This window comes from Melanerpes formicivorus, unplaced genomic scaffold, assembly GCF_026170545.1.
Source record: "Melanerpes formicivorus ecotype bairdi unplaced genomic scaffold, bMelFor1.0.p_v2 SCAF_5, whole genome shotgun sequence".
NCBI lineage: Eukaryota > Metazoa > Chordata > Aves > Piciformes > Picidae > Melanerpes > Melanerpes formicivorus.
The window spans coordinates 25,201,765-25,223,034 of NW_027142357.1; the positions used below are offsets into that span (position 1 = coordinate 25,201,765).

A 21,270-nucleotide genomic window follows, 5' to 3' on the forward strand; every position below is an offset into this window, starting at 1 on the left:
CCGAAGAAGGAGGAGGAGGAGGGACGGGGCTGCGAAAGCATCTGCCTCCGACAGGGAAACCGGAGCCCGGGGGGACGGACAGGGCGGGCCGGGCGGGGGGACTCCTGGGTGCCAAGCTCGGCTCCCAGCGCGCAGCCACGGCCACGGCGTGGGCACGGCCACGGGCACGGGCACCCTCCGGCAGAGGGAAGGCGGACGCAGTATGCCTGGCTCCGAGTTCTGCTGTCGCGCTTGGACGTGCACCTCTTTTAGCAGGGTTTGGCTGGCACAGCCCTCTTCCCCGCAGCCCCAGGGACCTGGCAGGGAGCTGCCTGGCACAGTCCCACCTGGCACAGCCCGGTCCAGCCCCGAAGCCCTTGCGGGAGCCCTCCTGAAACAGACCTGCCTGGCTTCGCTTGGGGTTGTGGCATGACATTGTCAAACCCGACACAGCTTCTACAGCCCTCCCTGGTACCTGACCATCATCTGCCTGCCTGACCCAAGCACCTCTGTCGTGGCTTTGGCCAAGCCTCACACCCCTGCATGGCCCCCCAACAGAGCCCTGCCTGAGCCCTGTCCCTGCACTGGGTGACCTAGGACAATCCTGGCTCCATGGCTCTGCCTACCTTCAGATCAGTCTGCTTTGCCTGGGATACTGAAGGAGTGAGTACCCCAAGCAACTCCCTACTCTTGGCTCCAGCTCCTCTGGGGAGACATCCCTGGGGCAGGGGGACAGACAGGTGGGTGACAGGAGCAAGCCTCAGGATCAAAAAGACCAGGAAGAGTTCAGGGAGGACTGGCTTATTTAGGGTGATCTTGTCTCAGGTGCAGCCAAGATGCAGGAGGGAAACACCCCCCAGTACCCTATCACAGAAGACAGCAGGAGGTGCCTGGGGCAGAAGGATGCTGAGGAGCCTGGGAGGTAGTGGGCACAGGAGGAGCTGGTGCCCGCAGGCATCCACTTCAATTTTCTCCCCATCCTGAGCAGCCTGGAGAATGATTCCTCAAGGATCAGCCCAGGGCCGTGGCTCTCTGCTTCCTCTTGCACCATGACTCAGAGCAGGTCCCAGCCCTACAGCATCAAGGCAATGGATCCTGGGGCATCCTGATTTACCTCTGCAGCCACCCCCACTGAGCAGCCAGTCCTTCGAGTTACCCCAAGGGAACCTTTACTGGTGGTGAGCTCCCCACTCCCTCCAGTAGCAATTTGAGCTCTGTCTTCCTTCCTGGGAGGGTATCACTTCCCATCCCCTGCTCATTTCTAGCCCCTGGCTTGCCCATCACTGTTCCTCCTGCCCCATCAACAGCAGTTTCTCCCCTTCACCTGGGCACATTCACTCCCCATCAGTAGTATTTGGTGATGAATGACTCAGGTTTTATCTGTAGCTTGGTATGATTCTTTTCTCCATTCTGGGCACAGGAATCCCAGCACCTCTGGAGGTTTCCCACTTGTTTCTTCCCTGTGCTCCCACACAGGGGCCCTTCCCTGAGCTGCACGCTGCATCTGAGCTGCTTCACCGTGTCTGGTCCCCCAAGTCTTTTGCTTTCACCCATCAGCCTCCATCCTACATCCTCTACAAGAACCCCATCACCTCCAGACTAGAGGGAAAGTCAGCAACAGGCAACTACTGGGGAGGAGACGTCCCTGCCAAAGCCGGGGACAGGCTGACACCACGCCCTGGGCCCCAGTCCCGGCAGACAGAGCTCCACAGCAGCTCTCTGCAAGGTACAGCTCATCTGCCGGCGTGTTGAAAGTGCCTGTTGTCCCCCTGCCCCTAGCACCCGGCCTCCTTGCAAAGGCAGCGCAGGGCAGGTGAGAAGCCTTTATCTGATTTCCTAAGGGCAGAAAAATCCCTTTGATTTTGCCCTGAAGAGGGGAGCAGGAGGAGGGGGAGCCCCATCCCAGCAAGCAGGTGCGGCTGGCTCACAGCAGCTCGCCTTATCGTGTGGGGCTGGAGGGGGCTGGGGTGGGTTGTGATGCCCCCAGTACATGCATGGGAATTCGCCCCATTGCCTGGATCCTGTTGCAAAATGCCCCAACAGGGCCTGGTGAGGCAAACTGGGCTCCTTGCCTTGTGTCTCTACCAGGGGGGCTGGAAGCAGGGGGATGCCCAGGGTTTGCCCCTGCCTCCCATCTTGTCTCCCAGTTGCACAAAAATTCCCCCGTTAGCAAGGGGGAAACCGAGGCATCGAGATGTTGAGACCTGCCTAAGCAGCGGAGGGGTGACAGCCTGCTCACCCTGCCTTCTGCAATAAGACCCAAAGGGCTACATTCTTCAGGGGACAAAGCCACCGTGGTGACACTGAGACAGGGCTATGGATGAGAGGAATGCCACCATGCCATCCCAAAGCAACCTCGCCTCCAGGGCTGATCCTTTGTCTCTGCCTTCCCTTGCCTCTCACAGCTCCCCCCCACCCTCCACCCCTCAGCTTTTCTGTTATTACAAATTATAAAACAATTTTTTCCTGCCGTCCTGCATTCTTCTGCCTCCTGCAAGAATTTTAATGTATTTATTTTTGCTATCAGGGGAAAGCGCCGTGTTCCTCGGCCACCCCTGGGCAGCCCCAGCCCCTCTTGGCCACTGATGGAAATTAATGATGGGGGCTGCAGGGGGAGAGCAGGCACTCCTGCACCCCTGCAGCAGAGGCACGGGGGGGGGGGGGGGGAGGGGGGGGGGGGCGGGGTGGGTAGCCCCCTAGTCAGACAACAATTTCCCCAGCAGCAAGACGGGAGTGTGGAGGATGGAGAACTGAGCTGCATAAGGGGCAGTGGGGACCAGTCACCACAAGATGCTGCTGGTTATGGGCTGGGGAAGGAAAGGCTGTTGGGTGGCTGGGTAAGGACAGGGGGTGCTTTGGGGTCCAACTGCAGAGTGCTGTGAAGAGGAACCGTGTCCACATGAGCAGCATAGGGTTGAGCTTTCCCTGGGCAAGAGGACACCCTATCCTGTGCAACAGCATCCTCAAGTAGTCCTCATCCTGCTTCTGGGACAAAGCAGCCTTCAGTGCCCCATCCTGCTCAAGAACACAACCCCCACCACCAACCTCCCTCTGCTCCTAAGCTGGTACTCTGCTCCTAAACTGAGCTCTAGCTGCCACTCCCCACTGTATGGCCTCAAGGGCAGGGGACAGGGGTGCCCTGCTTCTCCAGCCCCCCTGCCCCATAGTCACAAGGGGTGAGGAGGGAGGGGGGGGTTGGCTGCTGGGAGAGAGCGGACAGGGGAAGGAAGGAGCAGGGCCTGTCCCGCTGCGGGGAAAGTGCGGTGATTTCCAACCCAAACACCCCAGCGCTCAGCAGCCGCATACTTTCCCAGCGTCCCTCCCCTCCTCTGCTCCCAAGGACACTGGCGATCAAACCCAGGTTGGCCCCATATCCTGCTCCTGCAGTGAGGTCATAGAGCTGTGTTTGTGACATCCCAGCATCTCCATGGCAGCACACTGTGATGTCATAAGCCGAGGGTTGCGACCTCACAGCAGGAGGAGAATGATCTTATTAAAACAACACGGTCCCCATCCATGGCTGCTCACAGCTGGGGGATTCCAGTGCAGGGTAATGGCTGGTGGAGGAGATGGTGACAACTGAGGGGATGCTGGGGACAGAGCCCTTCCTGGAGTCATTTCTCTGGTGAGAGCTAGTGGTGGTGACACAGGGTATGACCCAGCACCCAAAGCAGAGAGCAGCCCCCGGGGTTGAGCTCCCCCACAAATGCAAACGCATGAGCCCCATGGTACTGGTGTCATGGTGAATTTGAGGACAGCCATGCCAGGGCTCAGGGGTCCCCTGGGCTCGACTGCAGCACTGCCCACCTCTGGGGCCAAGTGTCTTGGGCCTTATCAGGGCACAGAGCCTTTTCATGTCAGGTCGGTGGGTGGTGAGCGAAGCTGACGAGGACCTGTCCCCAGATCAGAGTCACTCAGCGCTGACAGCGACCACGAGGCTCGTTCTTAAATTAGATGCATCCCCTGCCTCCCCCAGCTGGAGCTCTCAGCCCCTGCCCCATGACTGGACATAGCTTGGGATATCCCTGCCCTTTGTGCTCAGGGTGTCCCCCATGTCTCACACACACACATGTGCACACAAGTGGACATCACTGTACCCCTAAGGAGGGCTGTTTGGTGACTGGGCATCACTTGGGCTCCAACAGACAGGTGACAGATGGGTGGATGGATGGATGGATGGATGGATGGATGGATGGATGGATGGATGGATGGATGACAGATGGGTGGGTGGCTAGGTGGATAGATAGGCAGATAGGTTTGGGGATAGGTGGGGAATGATGCACAGATTTGTCAATTAATGGATGTGTAGGTAGATTGGGAGAGATGACTGTGAGATAAAAAGCCTCACGCAGGTGTGGATAGATGGATGGATAAATGGATGGATGGTTGGATGGATGAAGGGAGGGAGGGAAGGAGGGAGGGAGAAGAAAAACAGGGAAGAAGTATTGGGAGGAGAGATGGCCCTAGCACTCCCTAGTGAACCCCTGTGGCTCTAGACGTTGTTGCACTTTCACAACAACTTCCGTTTCAAGCAGCAGCAGCAAAGACCCAACTCTGACCTTGGAGAGAACATCCCAAAGGGAGAAAATTTGTTGTTGACTCTGTACAATGACTCAAGGGCCTGACTTTGTGCCACAGCAGTCGTGCACCATCACTGCTCTCACAGCATCCACTATCCATTGCTTGGAGAGGGGAAACTGAGGCCAGGAGAGACTGCTCTGCAGTGAACCAAAGCTGAAATCACCCCTCTCCAGGCAGGCATGGCTCTGTGTCCAGTCTTGCTTGCTCCAATTCCCTGCATATCCATTTGGCTGACCTGAGGAAGGACACACATTGCTTGGGCTGGGAGTGATGGGGCTGGGAGGGATGTCCTTGGGCCCCTGCAGGCTGTAAACATGATGTCATGTGGTAGTGTACACAGCCCACTCTGTGCACGGGTCTCCGAATGGGCTTCACAAGTTCTGCGTGGGAGGCATCGACCGTGGCCCACAGCCAAGGGAACTGGAGTCAGAAGATAAAATCAGGTTTGCTTCGGGCTGCAGCAAACAGCCTTTTGCAGGAGGAGTAAGGACAGGGAGAGCAGCTGGAGTTGGGGGACACCTCCCCACCTCAGGAAGCTTGGCAGGGGGCATAGGTGATGGGGGATGCCCCAGCAAAACCCAGCAGTAGTCTCGCCGCTCCCGGGTCGGCCCTCTTCGTCCCTACTTGACTTAGAATAACTCTATAGGCACTTGAAGTCACTAATCAGCCAGGACCACTTGAGAGCAGCCTGGGACTGCCTCCCGTCTCCCATGATAACGGGTCGCCAGCCTTGGGCTCACTCCAGAGTCCCACTCCCACGTCCTCAGGGAAAGGTCCTACTCCAGCAGGGCCTCATGGGGCACAGAACAGGGGGAACCCAAAGCAGGGCTCACTGCTGGGTGCTGAGTCCTGCATAGCGTGTGAGGGAACACCATCATGAACATTGATTTACCTCTTGTCTCAAAACCTCAAAATCTTTGTGCTCTTCCCAAGCCCCTAGCCAGGTCCAAGGGGTCAGATAGAGGGAAATAAAGGATAGAGACCTTTGGGAGACAAGCAAGAGGGTCCCACTTGAACCCTCTGTGCAGAAGAGCAGCTGTCTCCAAGCTTCATATCTGTCCCCATCCTTCCGGATCACCCCATGTTCCCCTTGTGCAGCCCCACCAGCCCCAGCATGGTTCATGACTCAGGCAGTGACAATGCAATGACATACAGCTGGCCTGAAGGTTTACAGTCACCAGGACCCCAGGGCTCAGCCTTCTCATAGCCCAGGCTTTGCTGAGTGTGAGTCAGGGGACACCCTCCCCTGGGACACCCCACTTTCCACTCTGGCTGTGGGAGGGCAAATGGGGGGTTAGTTGACGCAGCCCTGGGAACGTTGCAGCTCCTGGGTAATACTGCACAAGGTGCATAAAGAAGCTGTCTCTGTTCTGGCAGTCAGGATCCTTCATGTTGAGGTCAGCACCCCATGAGCAGTGTGTGGTGCATGAGTTGAGTGCCAAAGCAGTGCAAGGCTTCTGTGGTGCCTTCCTTTGCACCCACAGGTCCCACTAGTGACTTATAGTTGGATCTGATGACTTGACTGTGGAACTAGCAGAAATGCAGGATCCCCGGGGCAGAGGGAAGCACAGGATGGAATTTGCCACCTCTAGTCCCACATGCTCATGGATAAACGCAACATTTGCTCCCCCACCTCTGCCCCACCTGTCATCAAGCTGAGGCTGGGGCTGGCCCCACACTGGGGGACTTCCCTGGAGCTGGCGAGGTCGCCGACTCCCCGCAGCATCCTCCGGCTGCGGATGTCATGGCCCAGTCGCTTCCCTTCGGAAGTCCCCGTCGGGTGGCTGTGGAGGGGTGTGACTCACCCGACCCACCCCACCTCCCCCTGACTATCCCATCCCCCTGTCCCCCGCCTCTTCCTGCCCGGCCTCTCGCACAGCCCTGGCAACCGGCCCCGAGAGCCCCTGTCTGGCCCCGCTGCCGCCCGCGGTCCGAGGGCGGGGAGCACAGCCTAGTGGCAGAAGATGGGAGCAACCGGGCTGCCCGTGAGCCCCTCACCACGGCTGGGCTGGGGGGGCAGCGGGGACCGGCCCACAGAGCCACGGCTGCCAAAGCCGCCCTGGTAGAGTCTGTCCTTCCACAAGGCCAAGTGCGAGGTCCTCCACAAGGATCTGGGCAGCCCTAGCACCGGAACAGTCGGGACCGGGGAGCAGTGGAAAGCAGTCCTGCAGAGAAGGGCTTGGAGATACTAGGAGATGGAAAATAGTGTACGAGCTACCAAGGTGAGCTTGCAGCCCCCAAAGCCAACTGTATCTGGGACTGCAAAACAAGAAGTGTGGCCAGCAGGGTAAGGGAGGTGGTGTTCTCCCTTTACTTCATGCTGTTTAGACCCCTATGTGGAGTACTGTATCCAGCTCCAAGGTCTCCAGCATAAGAAGGACATGGACCTGTAAGAAGGACATGGACCTGTAAGAAGGACATGGACCTGCAGGTCCAGAGGAGGGCCACAGAAATGGTCAGAGGGCTAGAACGCCTTGCCCATAAAGAAAGGCTGAGAGTTGGGGTTGTTCAGCCTGGAGAAGAGAAGGTTCTGTGGAGAGCTTATTTCAGCCTTCCAATATATAAAGAGGGTTTTAAGAAAAGTAGAGACATTGTACCAAGGCCTGGGGTGTTTACTGGTTTTGCAAGGGGTGACAGTTTTAAACTGAAAGAGGTGATGGGGTCCTCAGAAAGGGGACCGGCAGCTGCAGCAGGCTGGAACAGACTGGGGCACCCCCTGCCCCGGGGAGTGGGTGCCACAGATTGGCTGGAGCGCCAGGCTGGAAAGCCCCGAGCAGGGCTGGGGACTGGGCTTTCCCACTGGCCTCGGATTTGGGCCCGGCTGGGGCAGGGAGAGCTGCAGAGCTGGCTGCGAATAGCCATGAGATGGCGGCAGGCGCTCACACTTGGCTGTCCCAGTCGGGGGTGCCTCTCGGGTGTCTGCAAACTGCAGGAGTGCTCGTATCCTGCATTGCCGGCCCCAGCTCCGCTGGCAGGGACTACATCAGTCACCATCCTGGAGCCAAATCTGGGACATCCCTTCCACTCTAGTGATGCAGGATCGGTGAGGCAACAGCCACTGATGGGGCTTTGAGATGTCTGTCCTATCTGGGGACAAAACCTCCCAGATTCAGGACCTTGAACCCACCACCTGATAAGATGGTTAATGATCAGTGCTGGGGTGACCTTCCTAGAGGCATGGTACTGCCTGCCCCGGGAGCGGCCCTTGGGAGGAGCAGTGCCCTGTTCCTGTGGCCTCAGGGCCTGCTGGCAATGCCAGAATGTCTGGAAGGAACGTGCCCTGGACACCACCACAGCAGAGCCCTACTTGTGGGCTGGAGGGCATGGTGACAGGGCAGAAGGGCTCAAGCCAGCAGGTGCCCAGCAGTAAGCCTTGTGCCACAGTGGGTCATGCAGGGTCTTAGGTGCAGTATTCATTGCCAGAGTGCAGTGCTGGTGCTGGCACATGATTCTTGGTGTCTCAGTCAGTGTTGGTGCCTGGTGAGCAATGAATGCCTAGTGCCTGCTGCATATGCACAATGCCTGGTACCAGCGTCACACAATGCACTGTGCTCAGTGTGCTGTACCTACCGTGCCATGCCAGTGCTGTCTAGCAGCTGCCTGATGTACCATGCCACTGCACAGTGCACAGCGTGTGCCACCCAGTACCTGGTACATAGCACCAGGAATTGCTGACACAAATTCCAAGTACTTGGCACCTAGTGCACTGTGTGTGGTGCTGGTGAGCTGTGACCGGTGTACAGTACGTTGTGTGGCATGTGGAACCCGATGTGCGGTAGCTGGTACCCAGTGTGCCATAACTGGTACCGATCACACCACGGCTGGTATCCGTGGCCCGGTAGCAGGCGTGCAGCAGCTAGCTGGCACAAGGTGCCCAGTACGCACTGCCCAGTGCCCTGTTCCCGCTAAGCAGCAACCGGTAGCCCGCATCCAGCGCGCAGCAACCGGTACCCAGTGCGTGGCTCCCGGTGCCTGTGCCCGGTTGCCGCCCCCGCACCGCCCCCCGCACCGCCCTCAGTGCCGCCCCCCGCCGCCCCCAGTTCTTCCCCGCCCCGTCCCGTGCGCTGCCGACGGAGCATGGCGGGCCCGAGCGGCGGGGCCCGGCGGCTGCTGCTGCCACTGCTCCTGCGCTCCCACCAGTCGCTGCCGCTGCCGCCGCGACGCAGCAACCCGGGGCCGCCCCGCAGGACAAGGGGCTCGGCGGCAGCGGCGGCGGGGCCGGCGCGGCTGAAAGGACCGGAGGAGCTACCGGGGCCGGGGCTGTTCCGGACTTTCGTCTGGCTCTTCCTGCGGGGCTACCTGCTGCACACGCACCGGCTCCAGGTGCGCCGGGGCAGCCCGGCCCGGGGGCTGCGGGGACCGGGGGTGCGCGGGGGCTGGGAACCCCGTTACGGGTACGTGGGCGCGGGGGCCTGGGAGGGGTGCGTGGGATGGATGGGCTCCCGGGCAGGTTCTGCGCGGGCGACGAAGGGATCTTTCGGTGGGTGCGTGTTAGGGGCAGGGTGAGATGGGGTTTTGGAGGGAGGCGGGGGGCAGGCGACAAATGCCGGCAAGAAGGTGAGGGTAGGCGGTGGGGCGAGTGAGAGGAGGGGCTGGGCGGTAGGGAGCACCCTGCACCCTGGAGGGATGTGAAGCGGGGCTGGCACAGAACCGGGTGGCCCTGGTAGGCTCCTGTCAGTCCAGAGCCTGCTCTACCACCTCCAAGCTGGCCAAAGAGACGAGGGTAAAGGGTTCGAGGGACAGCTGATGGAGTCCTGGCAGCCTCAGGCTGCCCAGCGTGGAGTGGCTGCAATTTAAGGGGCAGGCGGCTGGGCAGATGTGTGGGCAGATGGTACCCAGGCAGACAGAGGAGGGATAGGCAGAGGTGTTTGTTTTCTTCTGTCAACACTTCCTCATACGTCGGATGAAGCAAGCAATAGGCTTGGCTGGCTGCGGGCCAGGCAGCATCTTACAGTGCCCTGGAGCTCTGAGTGGCCAGAGGAGCTTGCAGGATCATGCCTCCCTGGCACCACCAAGCACCAGGCACTCCTGTTTGGAGACAGGGCTGTCACAGGGCAGCAGGGTCTTGGGGAGCAGGCACAGGAGCTCCCTGCTGCTCCCTCCTGCTCTTGGGGCTCCGAGCACAGCACAGCTTTTCCAACAGATGCCCACACAAATTTCCCTGGATCACAGCAGTGCTAGGATGTTTCAGCTCTGTTTTCAGAGGCCTGTGCCTTGTCAGGTCCTGTCTGCCAGCAGATGCCAGTGGTCAGGCTTCAACCTAGGCCACAGCTGCCCATGGCCCCATGCAGCATGTCTGCCACCAGCAAGCCACCTGCGGCACTGGCACCGGGGCAGCTATCCCTCCCCCTCCTCCTGCCACCACGCACGAGGAACGTCTCCCCGCGGTGACGAATCCAGCTGAATCCAGGCACAGGCTGCGATGTAATCAGTCACCAAGGGAGATTGTATTGCATGCATCCCCTCAGCTGCAGGGAATAGGGACCAGGGCCTTACTGCTAGGTCCCCCACAGCCCCCTGGCCTTGGCCCCGCTCCACAGAGGCTCTGTGGCAGTGCCTGAGCCTAATGGAAACTACCCCTTGGATGTGGCCCTGTGCAGATCCACTTGAAAAGAAGTGCCCAGCTGCCCTTGAGAGATGTGCTAATGGGTCATAGTGCTCCCCAGCAATGAGGCAGGCATGGCACTCATGGGTGTGTCTGAGAAGAAGGGAGCTGCAGCCAGTAGAGCCCAGAGTGGGGCTGACACTAATGGATACTTAACTGGCCTGTGAGCCTGGGGCCCCAGGGCATTGCCCCCGGGGTGGCAGCCTCCCTTGGAAGCAGCCCAGTCCTGTCCCAGCCTGGTGCTACCCTCCCACTCCTGATCATTAACCACCCTTATCAGGTGGTGGGTTCAAGGACCCACAAAGGGATTATTGCCCCCAGGCAGAGCAGAGCCAGGGTTATGCTGGAAGCAGCAGGCCTTGGACCTGCCAAAAGATGCTGCAGTGGCCATGCATCTCAACAGAGCCTGTGCTTGGCCATGGTCCCTACTGTGCCCTCTTGGGTCTTGCTTCCCCAAAAGACCCACCAGGCCCTCCACGCATCTCTGGGATGGGTGAGGGATGTGCCAGGCTGTGCCAGGGATTGATACCGGGTGTGGCTAGTGCTGGCACAGAGCATGTGCCTGGAGACATCAGCTCAAGCCACCTGCAGAGTGCTTCAGGGATAGTACCAGCGTGGGGGGGTCAGAGACAGGTGCTTGGGCCCAGCTGGTGCTGAGGAGTCCCTGGAATGGGTGCAGAGCATGCCAGACACACTCAAGGCTGTGTCAGAGCAGGGAGGGACTGATACAGGTCCAGCGCTGGCCCTGTCCTACTCACCCTGCCATGTTCTGGTCATGGCAGCTGATGTCCCGGCGCCTGTATGGTCCTATCTGGAAGTCGACCTTTGGGCATTACGAGAACATCAACATTGGGAGCCCAGTGGTGCTGGAGCAGCTGCTGCGGCAGGAGGGCAAGTACCCCATGCGGAGCGACATGGCCCTGTGGAAGGAGCACCGGGACACCCGGCACCTGCCCTACGGACCCTTCACTGAGTGAGTCCTGCCCTGCCTGTGCTCCATGGGGGTCAGGATGCTCCTGGCTCTTCCTCAGGTGTAGGGCCTGGGGGGCAGCCCACATTGCTTTCCTCTCCTGCAAGCAGCACATCCCTGCCAAACAGAAGGGCATGGCCATGGGGAGCAGAAAGATCACTGGGGTGGGAGAACGCACCCAGGCATTGGGAACCTGCTGCCAGCCTCTGCCCCCTGCCCGGCCATGTCCCTGGCACTGAGCCCTGTCCCCATGCAGGGAAGGGGAGCGCTGGTACCGCCTGCGCCAGGTGCTCAACAAGCGGCTGCTGAAGCCCTCGGAGGCAGTGCTGTATGCAGATGCCATCGGGGAGGTGGTATCGGACCTGATGGTGCGACTGCGGGATGAGCGGAGCCGCAGCCCCTCAGGGGTGCTGGTGGGTGACGTGGCCAACTTGCTCTACCGCTTTGCTCTGGAAGGTAGGGCACCCACCTCCTCACCCCTGCTTGGCCCCACTCTTTCCATCCCCACAGGCATCTGCATGAGGCCTTTCCTCAACAGGGATTTCCTATATCCTCTTTGAAACCCGCATTGGATGCCTGAAGCAGCAGGTCCCTGCCGAGACCCAGCACTTCATTGACTCCATCAACCTCATGTTCAAGAACTCCATCTTTGCTACTGTCCTGCCCCGATGGAGCCGCAAAGTGCTGCCCTTCTGGGACCGGTACCTGGACAGCTGGGACACCATCTTCGCCTTTGGTGAGTGATGATGTTGGGGGCCCAGCATGGTGGGATGAGACTCCATAGGGACCCTCAAAAGTGGGGCAGTCCATGGCCACATACTGGTTTAGCTGCCTCTCTCAGCACTGGGTCCTGCTCTCTGTCCCTGCAGGCAAGAGACTGATTGACAGAAAAATGGAGGAACTGGAGGGGCAGGTGGAGCGGGGCAAGGAGGTGTCTGGCTACCTAAGCTACCTGCTGGCCAGTGGCAGACTCAGCCTGGATGAGGTCTATGGCAGTGTGGCTGAGCTCCTGCTGGCCGGTGTAGACACGGTGAGAGCTGGGGAGTTGCTGCTGGGAGATCCCCCCTGAACTCTGTATTGGGGGGAGAGCCACAGAGCCACATTCAGCCGCACTGCCCAGACCCAAGGAGCTCTGGGCTGGTGGCTGGAGGGCTGATGTTCTACCGGGGCAAATGCTCAGGCAGCAGTCAGTACAGATGCTGTCCTCTGATCTGCTCCCTGCCTCAGTTTTCCCTGTGCTTGTTGCCCCTCACCCCTGGCATCTCTGCACACCAGAGCAGGTGTTCTCTGGTGCCATGCTTGGCACAACGATGCTCAGGCACGAGCCCTATATCCCTCATTCTCCTTTGTGCTTCACTCCCCCAGACCTCCAACACGCTGTCCTGGGCACTGTACCACCTCTCCCGGGACCCAGGCATCCAGGAGACCCTGTACCAGGAACTGAAAGCTGTTGTGCCTGCTGACCGTTTTCCTGGTGCCGAGGATATCCCCAAGATGCCATTGCTTCGAGCTGTTATCAAGGAGACACTGAGGTACAACCCAGCCTTGTCCCTGCCCCAGGGTTCTGATCACCAGTCCCTTCTCCCCCTGCATTGAGTGATGCACCAGCCAGGCATGGTGCTGAGGTGTCTTTCCGTGCCCCTCTCTGGGGAGGGGGTTGCAGCTGCCAAGCAGCAGATGCCCCCCTTTGTCCTGCCTATGGCTCTCTCGACCTCAGGTGTCCTCAGATGGGTCCTGCTCCCTCATTAACTCTCTCCACATGCCAGGGTCTACCCCGTGGTGCCCACCAATGCCAGGGTCTTCTATGAGAAGGACATTGTCATTGGAGACTACCTCTTCCCCAAGAACGTGAGTGGGGGCTGTTCTGTGGGGACCCTCACTGCACTCAGTGGGGATGGGCAGGGGTCATTAACCGCCCACCCTTCTTGCCCCACAGACCCTCTTTGTCCTGGCGCACTATGCGATGTCCCACGATGAGACTTACTTCCCCGAGCCTGAGCGGTTCCTGCCCCAGCGCTGGCTCCGGGGCCACGGCTCCCCCCACCACCCCTTCAGCTCCATTCCCTTTGGCTACGGGGTCCGTGCCTGTGTTGGTCGCCGCATCGCTGAGCTGGAGATGCACCTGGCCCTTGCCAGGGTGGGTAGAGTCTCTCACCTCGGTAACAACATAATCTGGGATGTGGGCCTCAAGGGGTCTCAAAGGCACTGCCACCCTCCTTCTCCCTATAGATCATCCAGGCGTTCGAGGTGCGGCCAGATCCCCGTGGCGTGGAGGTGACGTCTGTGTCCCGCATTGTCCTGGTGGCTGACAAGCCCATCAACCTGGAGTTCATTGCTCGCCCGGGGGCCCCCTGATTGCGTGCACATCCCCATACCCTGAGTGCCAACTGGGGACTCCTGCTGCCCCATGAAGAGGGACAGGAAGGCAAACCCACCCCAGCACCCACCACTTGCCCAAATTGAGCTGGGTGATTCCCAGCCCCACTGTGGGGAAGATGGGTGGGATAAGGGATGCCCCCACATTGCCTTTAGGGCACTAGTATCCCCCTAACCCAAAGGAGCAGGAGGGTTGGGGAACTGCTGTGCCTTTCACATGCTACAAGGGGTTGTATCCCCCTCATCTTCTACCCAGCTGGGCTGCGTTGGGGACCTGGGAGCAGTGCTGGGGCAGGGGAAAGTGGGGAGGGGGCTTGCAGCCATTTGTTGTCTCCTTTGTCCCGTCCTTGTGTAGCTGCGTGTGGATCTGTGCCTGGAGTCAGAATGTCTGGGTCCTTTCTGAACAGTTGGCCTTGACCTCAGCCACTTCTCTGTGCCTCACTTTCCCCCCTGCCTCCCAGGAGTGGGTCAAACACTGGCAGGGGTTTGGAGTTTGCTCCTGGTCGGAAAGGACAGAGTGAGTGGAGCACTAACACGGTGCATCTCCAGTGCTGGGGAGGAGGCCTGCCACCGCCCAGGGCTGGCCAGCCAGCACAGGAAGGGGGTGGAGCACCCGGGAAGTTTCACTATCAGCCGTTATTGTTGCACTGAAGTGTTGACATGGGTCATGAGAATGGTGGGCAGAGCTCCTGGTGAAGCAGCCTGGGAAGGATCAGCCCAGTTCCCTTGTACCCAGTGGGCGCACAGAGCTGATACCCAGGGCCATCACAGGGTCTCAGAGCTGACAGCAGCCGCAGACAAGGGATGCATTGCTGCTTGCCCTGGATGCTGGAGGACTGGGTTATGGGGCACCCTAACAGTGAACCCCCCTCGCCTTACTGGTGCACAGCAACCTGAGCTGAAGTGAGGGAAGCAGCCAGCAGAAATTTTGCTGGCACCAAGGCTGCCATCTCTGAGTGTCCCCAAGGAGACCCATGTGCCACTGCCAGGGTGGAGCTATCAACACTGCACACCTTGTGTCCCTGTCCTCCTGGCTTGATCCGCATGGGCAAAGGTGCCACCTTATACCTATGCTGCCCTTGCTGGCATCCCAGGCTGCGTTCTCCAGCCCTGTTGAGCAGCTGGCACCCCTTTCCCAGCCTGGCTCTCTCTGCAGGAGCCGTGTCCAGCACCCCCCACAAAGGCAAAGCAGCAGTTCCTGGAGCAGGCTGCTTTATCACAATAAGGTTGAACAGACCAGCAAATAAATACCCTCTGTCCACCCAAAAACGTGCATAGGGTCCCCATGCAAGTGTCCATCTTGGCACCAGCTCCAACACAGGCTGTGCCTCTGCCAGGAAACACCTGTGTGTGCCAGGAAACACAGTGTGACCCTACAATGAACAAGCCTGTGTGTGCAGCTGAGCCTGTGCGACTGAGCACCGTGGCCAAAGTGCTCCAATCCAGCAGCAAGGTGGGAGCAGGCTGGCCAAGTCCCTCAGGGCTGTGCAGGATGATTCAAGTGCTTGTGCCCAACTGCAGATGTTGCAAAGCTTGCTGCACAGTGGCCATTGAGCATCAGCATGTGCTTGCTGGTAGGAGGCAACCCTGGGGCCTCTTTTCACCACTCCCTGCCTCCCCAAGACTGGCAAGATCTGGCCCTGGACTCAAGATGAGCACCAGAAGTGGGGTGGGTGGGCAGGTCCTCCCCGTGGAGAGCCTCTGGAGCCCAAGCCTCCTTCCACAGCCCCAGGGTTGCACAAGAGGCCTGCAAGTCAGATGAGACCACAGCACTTCCCCAGTGTCTTCAGAGTGAGGATCGGTCAATGCCTGTGGGGTGAGAGAGTATGTGAGCCCAGCAAGCACTGGTGCTGGGCTCAGCACCTTGTAGCACAACCCTTCACCCTGTCTTGTTACACAGTGCAGTCTTGTCTCCATCCCTGTCTTGAATGGAAACCCTGGGGTAGGAGATGTTTGGACATGATGATCTTTGAGGTCTTTCCCAACCTTATTGATTCTATGATGGGGGCTGGCCCAGAGGAGGACATCCTGATGGACTTCTGAAATGGTGACCCACATTGAGCACCATAGATGTAGTGAATGATGGCATCATGATAGGAAAGCAAGGGAGGGAGGAGGTGTACCTAACCTAGTTGCTTCACACTACTTCCAGTCCCCTTCTGTGTGAAGCAACTGGGCACTGCTGGGTGAACTGGTGGCTATGGGGCTGTCTCAACTCTGTTCCCTACCACCAGCCCAAAAACGTGTCAGTACTTTGGGAAGCAGCTGGCCACTGGGGCCAGATCCCCCCTCCCCAGTCCACCCCTAAATGGGTGCCAGCACCATGCCCACCCATCACCAGCAAGGACTCACCAGGCAGTGGGCAAATGGAGCCAGGTGCAGGCAGCCAGGCAGCACAGTCCCAGCGTAGCCCGAGAGTGAGCCCTGTCCCTGGAGCAAGCCGTTTTGGGGCTGCTGTGGGTGGAGGGCTCTGCCAGCCATGGCTCGTGGGGCAGCCATGCTGTGCTATGTGTTAGTGGTGGGCAGCATGTCTGGGGTGTGTGAGCAGGGGTCTGATCCTTCTGTGTCCCCCAGGAATGGCATTGGAAGGGCACAGGTCTCAGAGGAAAGAGCTTTGAGGCAAGGTCAAAAAAGCACTTTTGTCTTGGGGTGTATCACATCCCAAAACCCTCATCTAGCCTAAAGCACAAGGACCTGCAAAACCTGCATCCCACATCCTGCCTGGATGGGGGTCTGCGAGTGTGTCCATGGAAGGTGTCCCCATCCTTCCTCACAAGCACCAGGGATCAGGACTCTAGAAGGGATCCCCTGTGATCATTGTGTCCCTGGAGACAAGCAGCACCTGGGTCCTGCCATCCTCACCTGGGCACCCAGCACTGCCAGACCCCAGCCCCAGCCATCTTCATTCCCTGGGGCCGGTTTAGTTGGGGTGGAGGGAGGTGGCCTGAGCAGGGAGGTAACTAAGGTGCAGGTGACCCAGCAGAGGGGACAAGCATGTAGTAGTAGGGGGGACACTGCCTACCTGAAGTGGAGAGAAATGGAAGGTACAAGTGGAGAAAGACGGAGCATCGTGGGCTAAGAGTTAAGAGCATCGATACCTGCGGGAGTGAGCACAAGGGCCTGGAGGATGTCAGAGAGGGAGACGATGCCCCGCGGGTACTGATTCTCGTCCACCAGAACCAAGCGATGGACCTGTGGGCCCAGACAGAGTGTCACAGGCAGGTAGGGCAGCAGGGGCTGGTGCTGGCCAAGTCCCTAGCATCACACCTGTGCCTTGGCAATACGATCAATGATGTCCTCCATGGTTTCATGCGGGTAGCAGGTGAGGACCCCCTCCAGGCAGACAGTGCGCTGCCGCAGTGCTTCCCGCACGCTAATGTCCAGGTTGTTGTAAGTCTTCTGGGCTGCCAGATGCTGTGGGAGAGGTAGCCCTGCTCAATGCCCCAAAGTGTTCTCACACTCTGTTACACTGGTGCAGCCTGGGACACCAAGCCCTAGGGATCCACAGGGCAGATCTGCACCAGCAAGTTCATGTCACTGTATGCACGGTAGGTTTGCATGGGCACAGGCAAGTATGAACACCCTACCAGTAGCATGCAAGGGGTCACACTCATGCCTGGGCATGCAAACAGGCGTGGTACTCACAATGACATCGAACCGGGAGTAGAGGCCAACCACTTGCCCTGCAAGAGAGACAAGTCATGGGATGGGATGGGGCCCTGAAGACCACCCACTGTGCTCCCCCTGCACCCCAGGGGGCAGGATGGGGGCTTTGGAAGGGGATGGGACCAAAGCTGCTGGAGATGGGGAGATGACTAGTTCCCTCCTCAGGTACCAGCATCATTGATGACTGGCAGGGCTGAAACACGGCGGTCCACAAAGATCTCCAGTGCGGTGTAGACAGGGGCAGTCTCAGGCACAACAGCGACATCACGGAAGGTGCCGACACACAACTCCTGCACGGTCTTCTTCAGGAAGCGTGGCTTGGGGATGGTGGAGTCCTGTGGTGGGGCAGGGTTGAGCTGACACCTATGCACACCCTGACACCCATGTTCATGCCCCTACGTGCCCGCCGTGTGTGCACACACAGCCCTGGCACTCACGAAGATATGGAGGAACTTGAGGATGCGCTTATGCGTCAGGATGTGCAGGACGTTGCCCGAGACAGGCTCGATAACAGGCAGGCGGTGGATCTTGTGTTTGATCAGGGAGTAGACAGCATCAAAGAGGCTGCAGGTGATGGGGATATGGTAGGGGGATAGGGGTGTATTGCAGATACCATCCCCTGTTGTATGTGCTCTCCCACAGTGGGCAGGTGCTCACCTATTACTTGGGGAGATGTAGACCAGCGGCTTGAAGGAGCCCTGCAGGTACACCTCTGCCAAGGAAGAGAGGTGGAAGAGGGGATCCCCCAGCCCCCTCATGCAGCAATGCACCTGCAAAGCCCACCTCCATGCACTGCACAGCATTCCCAGCCCAGCCACCCCATCACTCCCTGCCTTTTACCTCTCCAGGTCTCAATCTTGTGCTCCTCTACCTCATAGATCTGAACCTGAGAGCAGAAAGATGACCTAGTCTCAGTGGCCCCACAGGGGACTCTGTGGTGCTGCCCCTCCCCAGGCATCTCACCCCACCACTGTGAGTGCAAGGAATCACATCTTGAGTGCCAAGCAGATGCTGGGCTGGCCCAGAGCATCTCCCAGTCATGGCCCAGTGCTGAAGAGGGGACCAGAAGGAGCAGGGAGTGCCCCTTCTACCCCAACCCCACCCCAAACCCCATGGCCTCCCTGCTGCACTCACCAGGGGTGAGCGGTAGTAGCGGTGGAGGATGTTGATGAAGTCGGTGATGGTGAGCATCCCTGCAGAGACACGTGGGGCTGGCAGCGCTGCCCCCACCCTCACTGCCAGGCAGGAGAAGGGACCAGGCTGTGCTGCTGGCACTCACCCACAAAGCTCTGCGTCTTGCTGTCCCACAGTGGGGCAGCACGCACCCCATTGGCCACCAGTGCCACAAAGGCTTTCTTGATCTGCCAGCAGAGTTAGGAGGGGGTCAGAAGGTGCCCAAGCCCACTCCCTCCCTGCCTGTCCCCACCAATCCCCTGGCTTTGTCACCTCCAGGGAGATGTCGAAGATGACGAGCTTGCAGCTGGTGGGGATGGCATCGTAGCAACAGTGGCTCCTCATGAAGTGCATGTAGACTTCAGCATCAGGGTTCTGGAAGTCACTCTCTGGGCCTAGCCCCAGTACCTCGTTGCCCAGTGTGAAGGTGACAGGTCTTGGGCTCTGTCTATCCTCTTCCTCCTCTTCCCTGTGGCACGGGGTCTCTGGGAACCCTGCAGGCAAACCCACCCCAGCCCTGGCCAGTGAGCTGTGCTACCGGATCTCAGCACCCTCCTACATACAGGGCACAGGGGGGGATGCTGTGAGAGGGGATGCTCCTCACAGACTACCACCACCACCACCCCCATTCCCTGCTCCACAGAGGCAGCACACATTACTGCAGCTCTCCAGCCTGGGCAGCACTGGGAGCTGTTGGGAATGAGCTAAGATCTGAGGAGTGAGGGCAACAAGGGGTATGGGTAGAGTGGGCAGAGGACCAGTGCATAAGTAAACCAGCCACCCTGCCTCCACCTACATGCTGCCTGCTACCCACCTTCTTCCTTAGGGTGGGCAGCAGCATCCAGCAACGTCACCTGCGTGGTGGGCACACAGTGAGAGGGGTCAACAAGAGCCAGCCTGGCCTCTTCCCTACCCGTGGGTGCTGCATGTAACCCACCTGTGTACAGGAACTGCCCCAGATTCTCCCTGGCCAGGCAGGGGGGACAGTCTTTTCAGAGTAGAGATGCAGGCTATGCTCAGCCCCTGTGCTCCCAGGGAGCACCCTGTTCATCCAGGATCTCTGGAGCCTGCCACCCCCATAGTGATTCCAGCCCAGGGTAGCCGGCTTGCCCCCTTGCAGCAGGAAGTCCCCGGGTCAGGGCAGGGGATGGCAACCCCCACCACCACCCTCTTCCCCCTCCCTGCCCCAGCTCTTCTCTGCTGTTGTAACCTAGCATGTCCATACTGGTTCCGTGAACATCCTCTCCCTGTCCCAACCCCAAGGTGTAAATCCCGGTCCAGCTTCCTCCCGTGCCGTGAGTCCCCCCAGCCCCCGGGAGCCAGGTCTGCCTCGGGAGACCCAACAATAACCCAGGAAAGTGGGCAGCCACAGGTGGGAGGGAACTGAACACAGCTGGCTGGCTGACCCTGTGCCCCCTGGGTCCCCAGGAGATCCTACCGCAACAAAGTGGCGGTGGGAAGAGTGCCCCTGGACCACAAATCCACCGGTGGCAGAACCAACCTTCCCGAGCCAACCCACAGGGACAAAGACACAGGGGACTGCTCCCTAACAGCCCAGAGCTGGCCCCTGGACGGAGGAGACCCTACCCCAATGTCACCTAAATCTTCCAAAGGGGCTGGGGACAGGCGGGGCAGGCAGGCCAGGCTGCACTCCACGTTCTTGCCCCCACGGCTGCCCGGACAACCCCCCCCCCACATCCCTCCCCACGCCGAAGTGCCGGGGACGGCCCTTCGCTCGCCCCGGCGGTACCTGGGACGCAGCAGGACCGGAGAGTCGCTCCATGCTGACTGCGGGGCAGCGCGGCTATTCTGGGGCCGCGGCTAGCGGAGGCCTGGCAGATAGGGTGTCAGTGAGGAATGCCAGCCGTGCCCCCGCCACCGCCGGGGCGGGGGGGAAGCCGACACCGCCACCGTCGCCCGCAGCCGCTGCGCCGCCCAGCGACCTCTCGGGCCCGGACTGGTGTGGATGGCCGCGGCCCCGGGGATGCGAGAGAGGGTGCGGCAGAGAGATGACTGGGAGCAGAAAGCTTGACCCCCCGACCCCACCGATCCCCATCCTTCAGGAGTGGTGCTCAGCACCTGTCAGGATGCAGCCCTCCAGCGGGAGCGCGCACACCATCCCTCTGCTCTCCCGGGGATGCTGGAGCGGGACCGACTCCCGGCCACAGGCTTGGGCAGCAGGCAGAGCGGCTAGCGACCCTTTGCCCCCGATGCTGGCCCTGCCTGGGGTCGTGCTCTCGGTCAGCTGTCCCAAGCCACCCAAGGGCTCACAGTCCCGGGGAAACCTCTTTCGCTGCCCGCGGGACCAGCCCCAGCTCACTCCTGCCTCTATTTCTATTTCAGGAAGGTTCAGATAACCCCTTGGCCTGCTGCCATATGGCCCCTGAAGCAGCTGTGGCTGAGCAGGCTGGTGCCTGCTAGGCCAAGGAGACAAAATGGCTCTGACACTTGGGGAACAGTTGGACACTAGCCCGTGGTGAGGTGCAAAGAGCAACGTCCCTGCCCCTGGGTGCTAGCCCAAGGCAGGGAGGGAGAGATGAGGGCTTGGTGCTGGGGACAGGCCAGCAGGACCTGGGTGACATAAGGGCACACAGTAGCTACCTCAGTTGGTCTTGGGTGGCCTTGGCCCTGCAGCAGTGCAGGGGTGCTGAGCCTATCTCCAGCCTGCCCACCCCTGGGTGCTGGCAGCAGAGAAGGGAGCAGGCATCTCCACTTTCAGTGGCTATTTTCAGGTGCTGGAGAGAAGCCAAGGAGCGATGAGATTGTCACCAAGGAGACCAGAGAAACAGGGCCCAGCTCTGGGCAGCAGCAGGGGGCTGCAAGGAGAGGGGAAGTTCCTACAAGGCAAAGGGCCCATACATGGGGCTCAAACATTCCCCACCCACACATCCCCCTGCCAGGCTGGGGGGACAAAACCCAA

At 59.8% G+C, this 21,270-nt stretch overlaps 2 protein-coding genes across 5 annotated transcripts; one reads left to right on the forward strand and one right to left on the reverse strand.

Annotated features, from left to right (window-relative positions):
* Positions 1 to 8,620: 8,620 nt before the first annotated feature.
* On the forward strand, positions 8,621 to 13,933 carry CYP27A1 (cytochrome P450 family 27 subfamily A member 1). Its single transcript, XM_068138855.1, has 9 exons — positions 8,621 to 8,883; positions 10,948 to 11,138; positions 11,392 to 11,591; positions 11,674 to 11,871; positions 12,005 to 12,165; positions 12,501 to 12,667; positions 12,902 to 12,983; positions 13,072 to 13,272; positions 13,365 to 13,933. The coding sequence occupies exons 1-9, from the start codon at positions 8,638 to 8,640 to the stop codon at positions 13,488 to 13,490; spliced, it is 1,572 nt and encodes a 523-aa protein (XP_067994956.1). The 5' UTR covers positions 8,621 to 8,637; the 3' UTR covers positions 13,491 to 13,933.
* A 779-nt stretch (positions 13,934 to 14,712) lies between these two features.
* Positions 14,713 to 20,166, reverse strand: PRKAG3 (protein kinase AMP-activated non-catalytic subunit gamma 3). Of its 4 annotated transcripts, none has more exons than XR_010987397.1 (13): positions 20,101 to 20,166; positions 19,165 to 19,204; positions 18,624 to 18,844; positions 18,457 to 18,538; positions 18,312 to 18,370; positions 18,018 to 18,063; positions 17,835 to 17,889; positions 17,615 to 17,741; positions 17,347 to 17,512; positions 17,157 to 17,194; positions 16,779 to 16,925; positions 16,534 to 16,703; positions 14,713 to 15,965 (listed from the first exon to the last, which is right to left on the reverse strand). XR_010987397.1 is itself a non-coding variant. In XM_068138858.1 (13 exons), the coding sequence occupies exons 1-13, from the start codon at positions 20,131 to 20,133 to the stop codon at positions 15,298 to 15,300; spliced, it is 1,113 nt and encodes a 370-aa protein (XP_067994959.1). In that variant the 5' UTR covers positions 20,134 to 20,166; the 3' UTR covers positions 14,713 to 15,297. The 4 variants fall into 4 exon arrangements, 3 of the variants coding, with proteins under 3 accessions (XP_067994959.1, XP_067994958.1, XP_067994957.1); XM_068138858.1 differs by having other exon boundaries at positions 14,713 to 15,320; positions 16,534 to 16,609; XM_068138857.1 differs by having other exon boundaries at positions 14,713 to 15,320; positions 16,610 to 16,703.
* Between the last annotated feature and the right edge of the window lie 1,104 nt (positions 20,167 to 21,270).

Excerpts from the sequence above, each read along its gene's own strand:
- CYP27A1 (XM_068138855.1), top strand. The coding sequence starts at position 8,638 with ATGGCGGGCCCGAGCGGCGGGGCCCGGCGGCTGCTGCTGCCACTGCTC. Across the intron at positions 8,884-10,947 it reads TGCACACGCACCGGCTCCAG|CTGATGTCCCGGCGCCTGTA; the intron begins GTGCGCCGGGGC and ends TGGTCATGGCAG. Across the intron at positions 12,166-12,500 it reads TGCTGGCCGGTGTAGACACG|ACCTCCAACACGCTGTCCTG; the intron begins GTGAGAGCTGGG and ends TCACTCCCCCAG.
- PRKAG3 (XM_068138856.1), bottom strand. The coding sequence starts at position 20,133 with ATGGAGCGACTCTCCGGTCCTGCTGCGTCCCAG. Across the intron at positions 18,539-18,623 it reads TCTTCGACATCTCCCTGGAG|ATCAAGAAAGCCTTTGTGGC; the intron begins GTGACAAAGCCA and ends CTCTGCTGGCAG. Across the intron at positions 18,371-18,456 it reads CAAGACGCAGAGCTTTGTGG|GGATGCTCACCATCACCGAC; the intron begins GTGAGTGCCAGC and ends GTGTCTCTGCAG.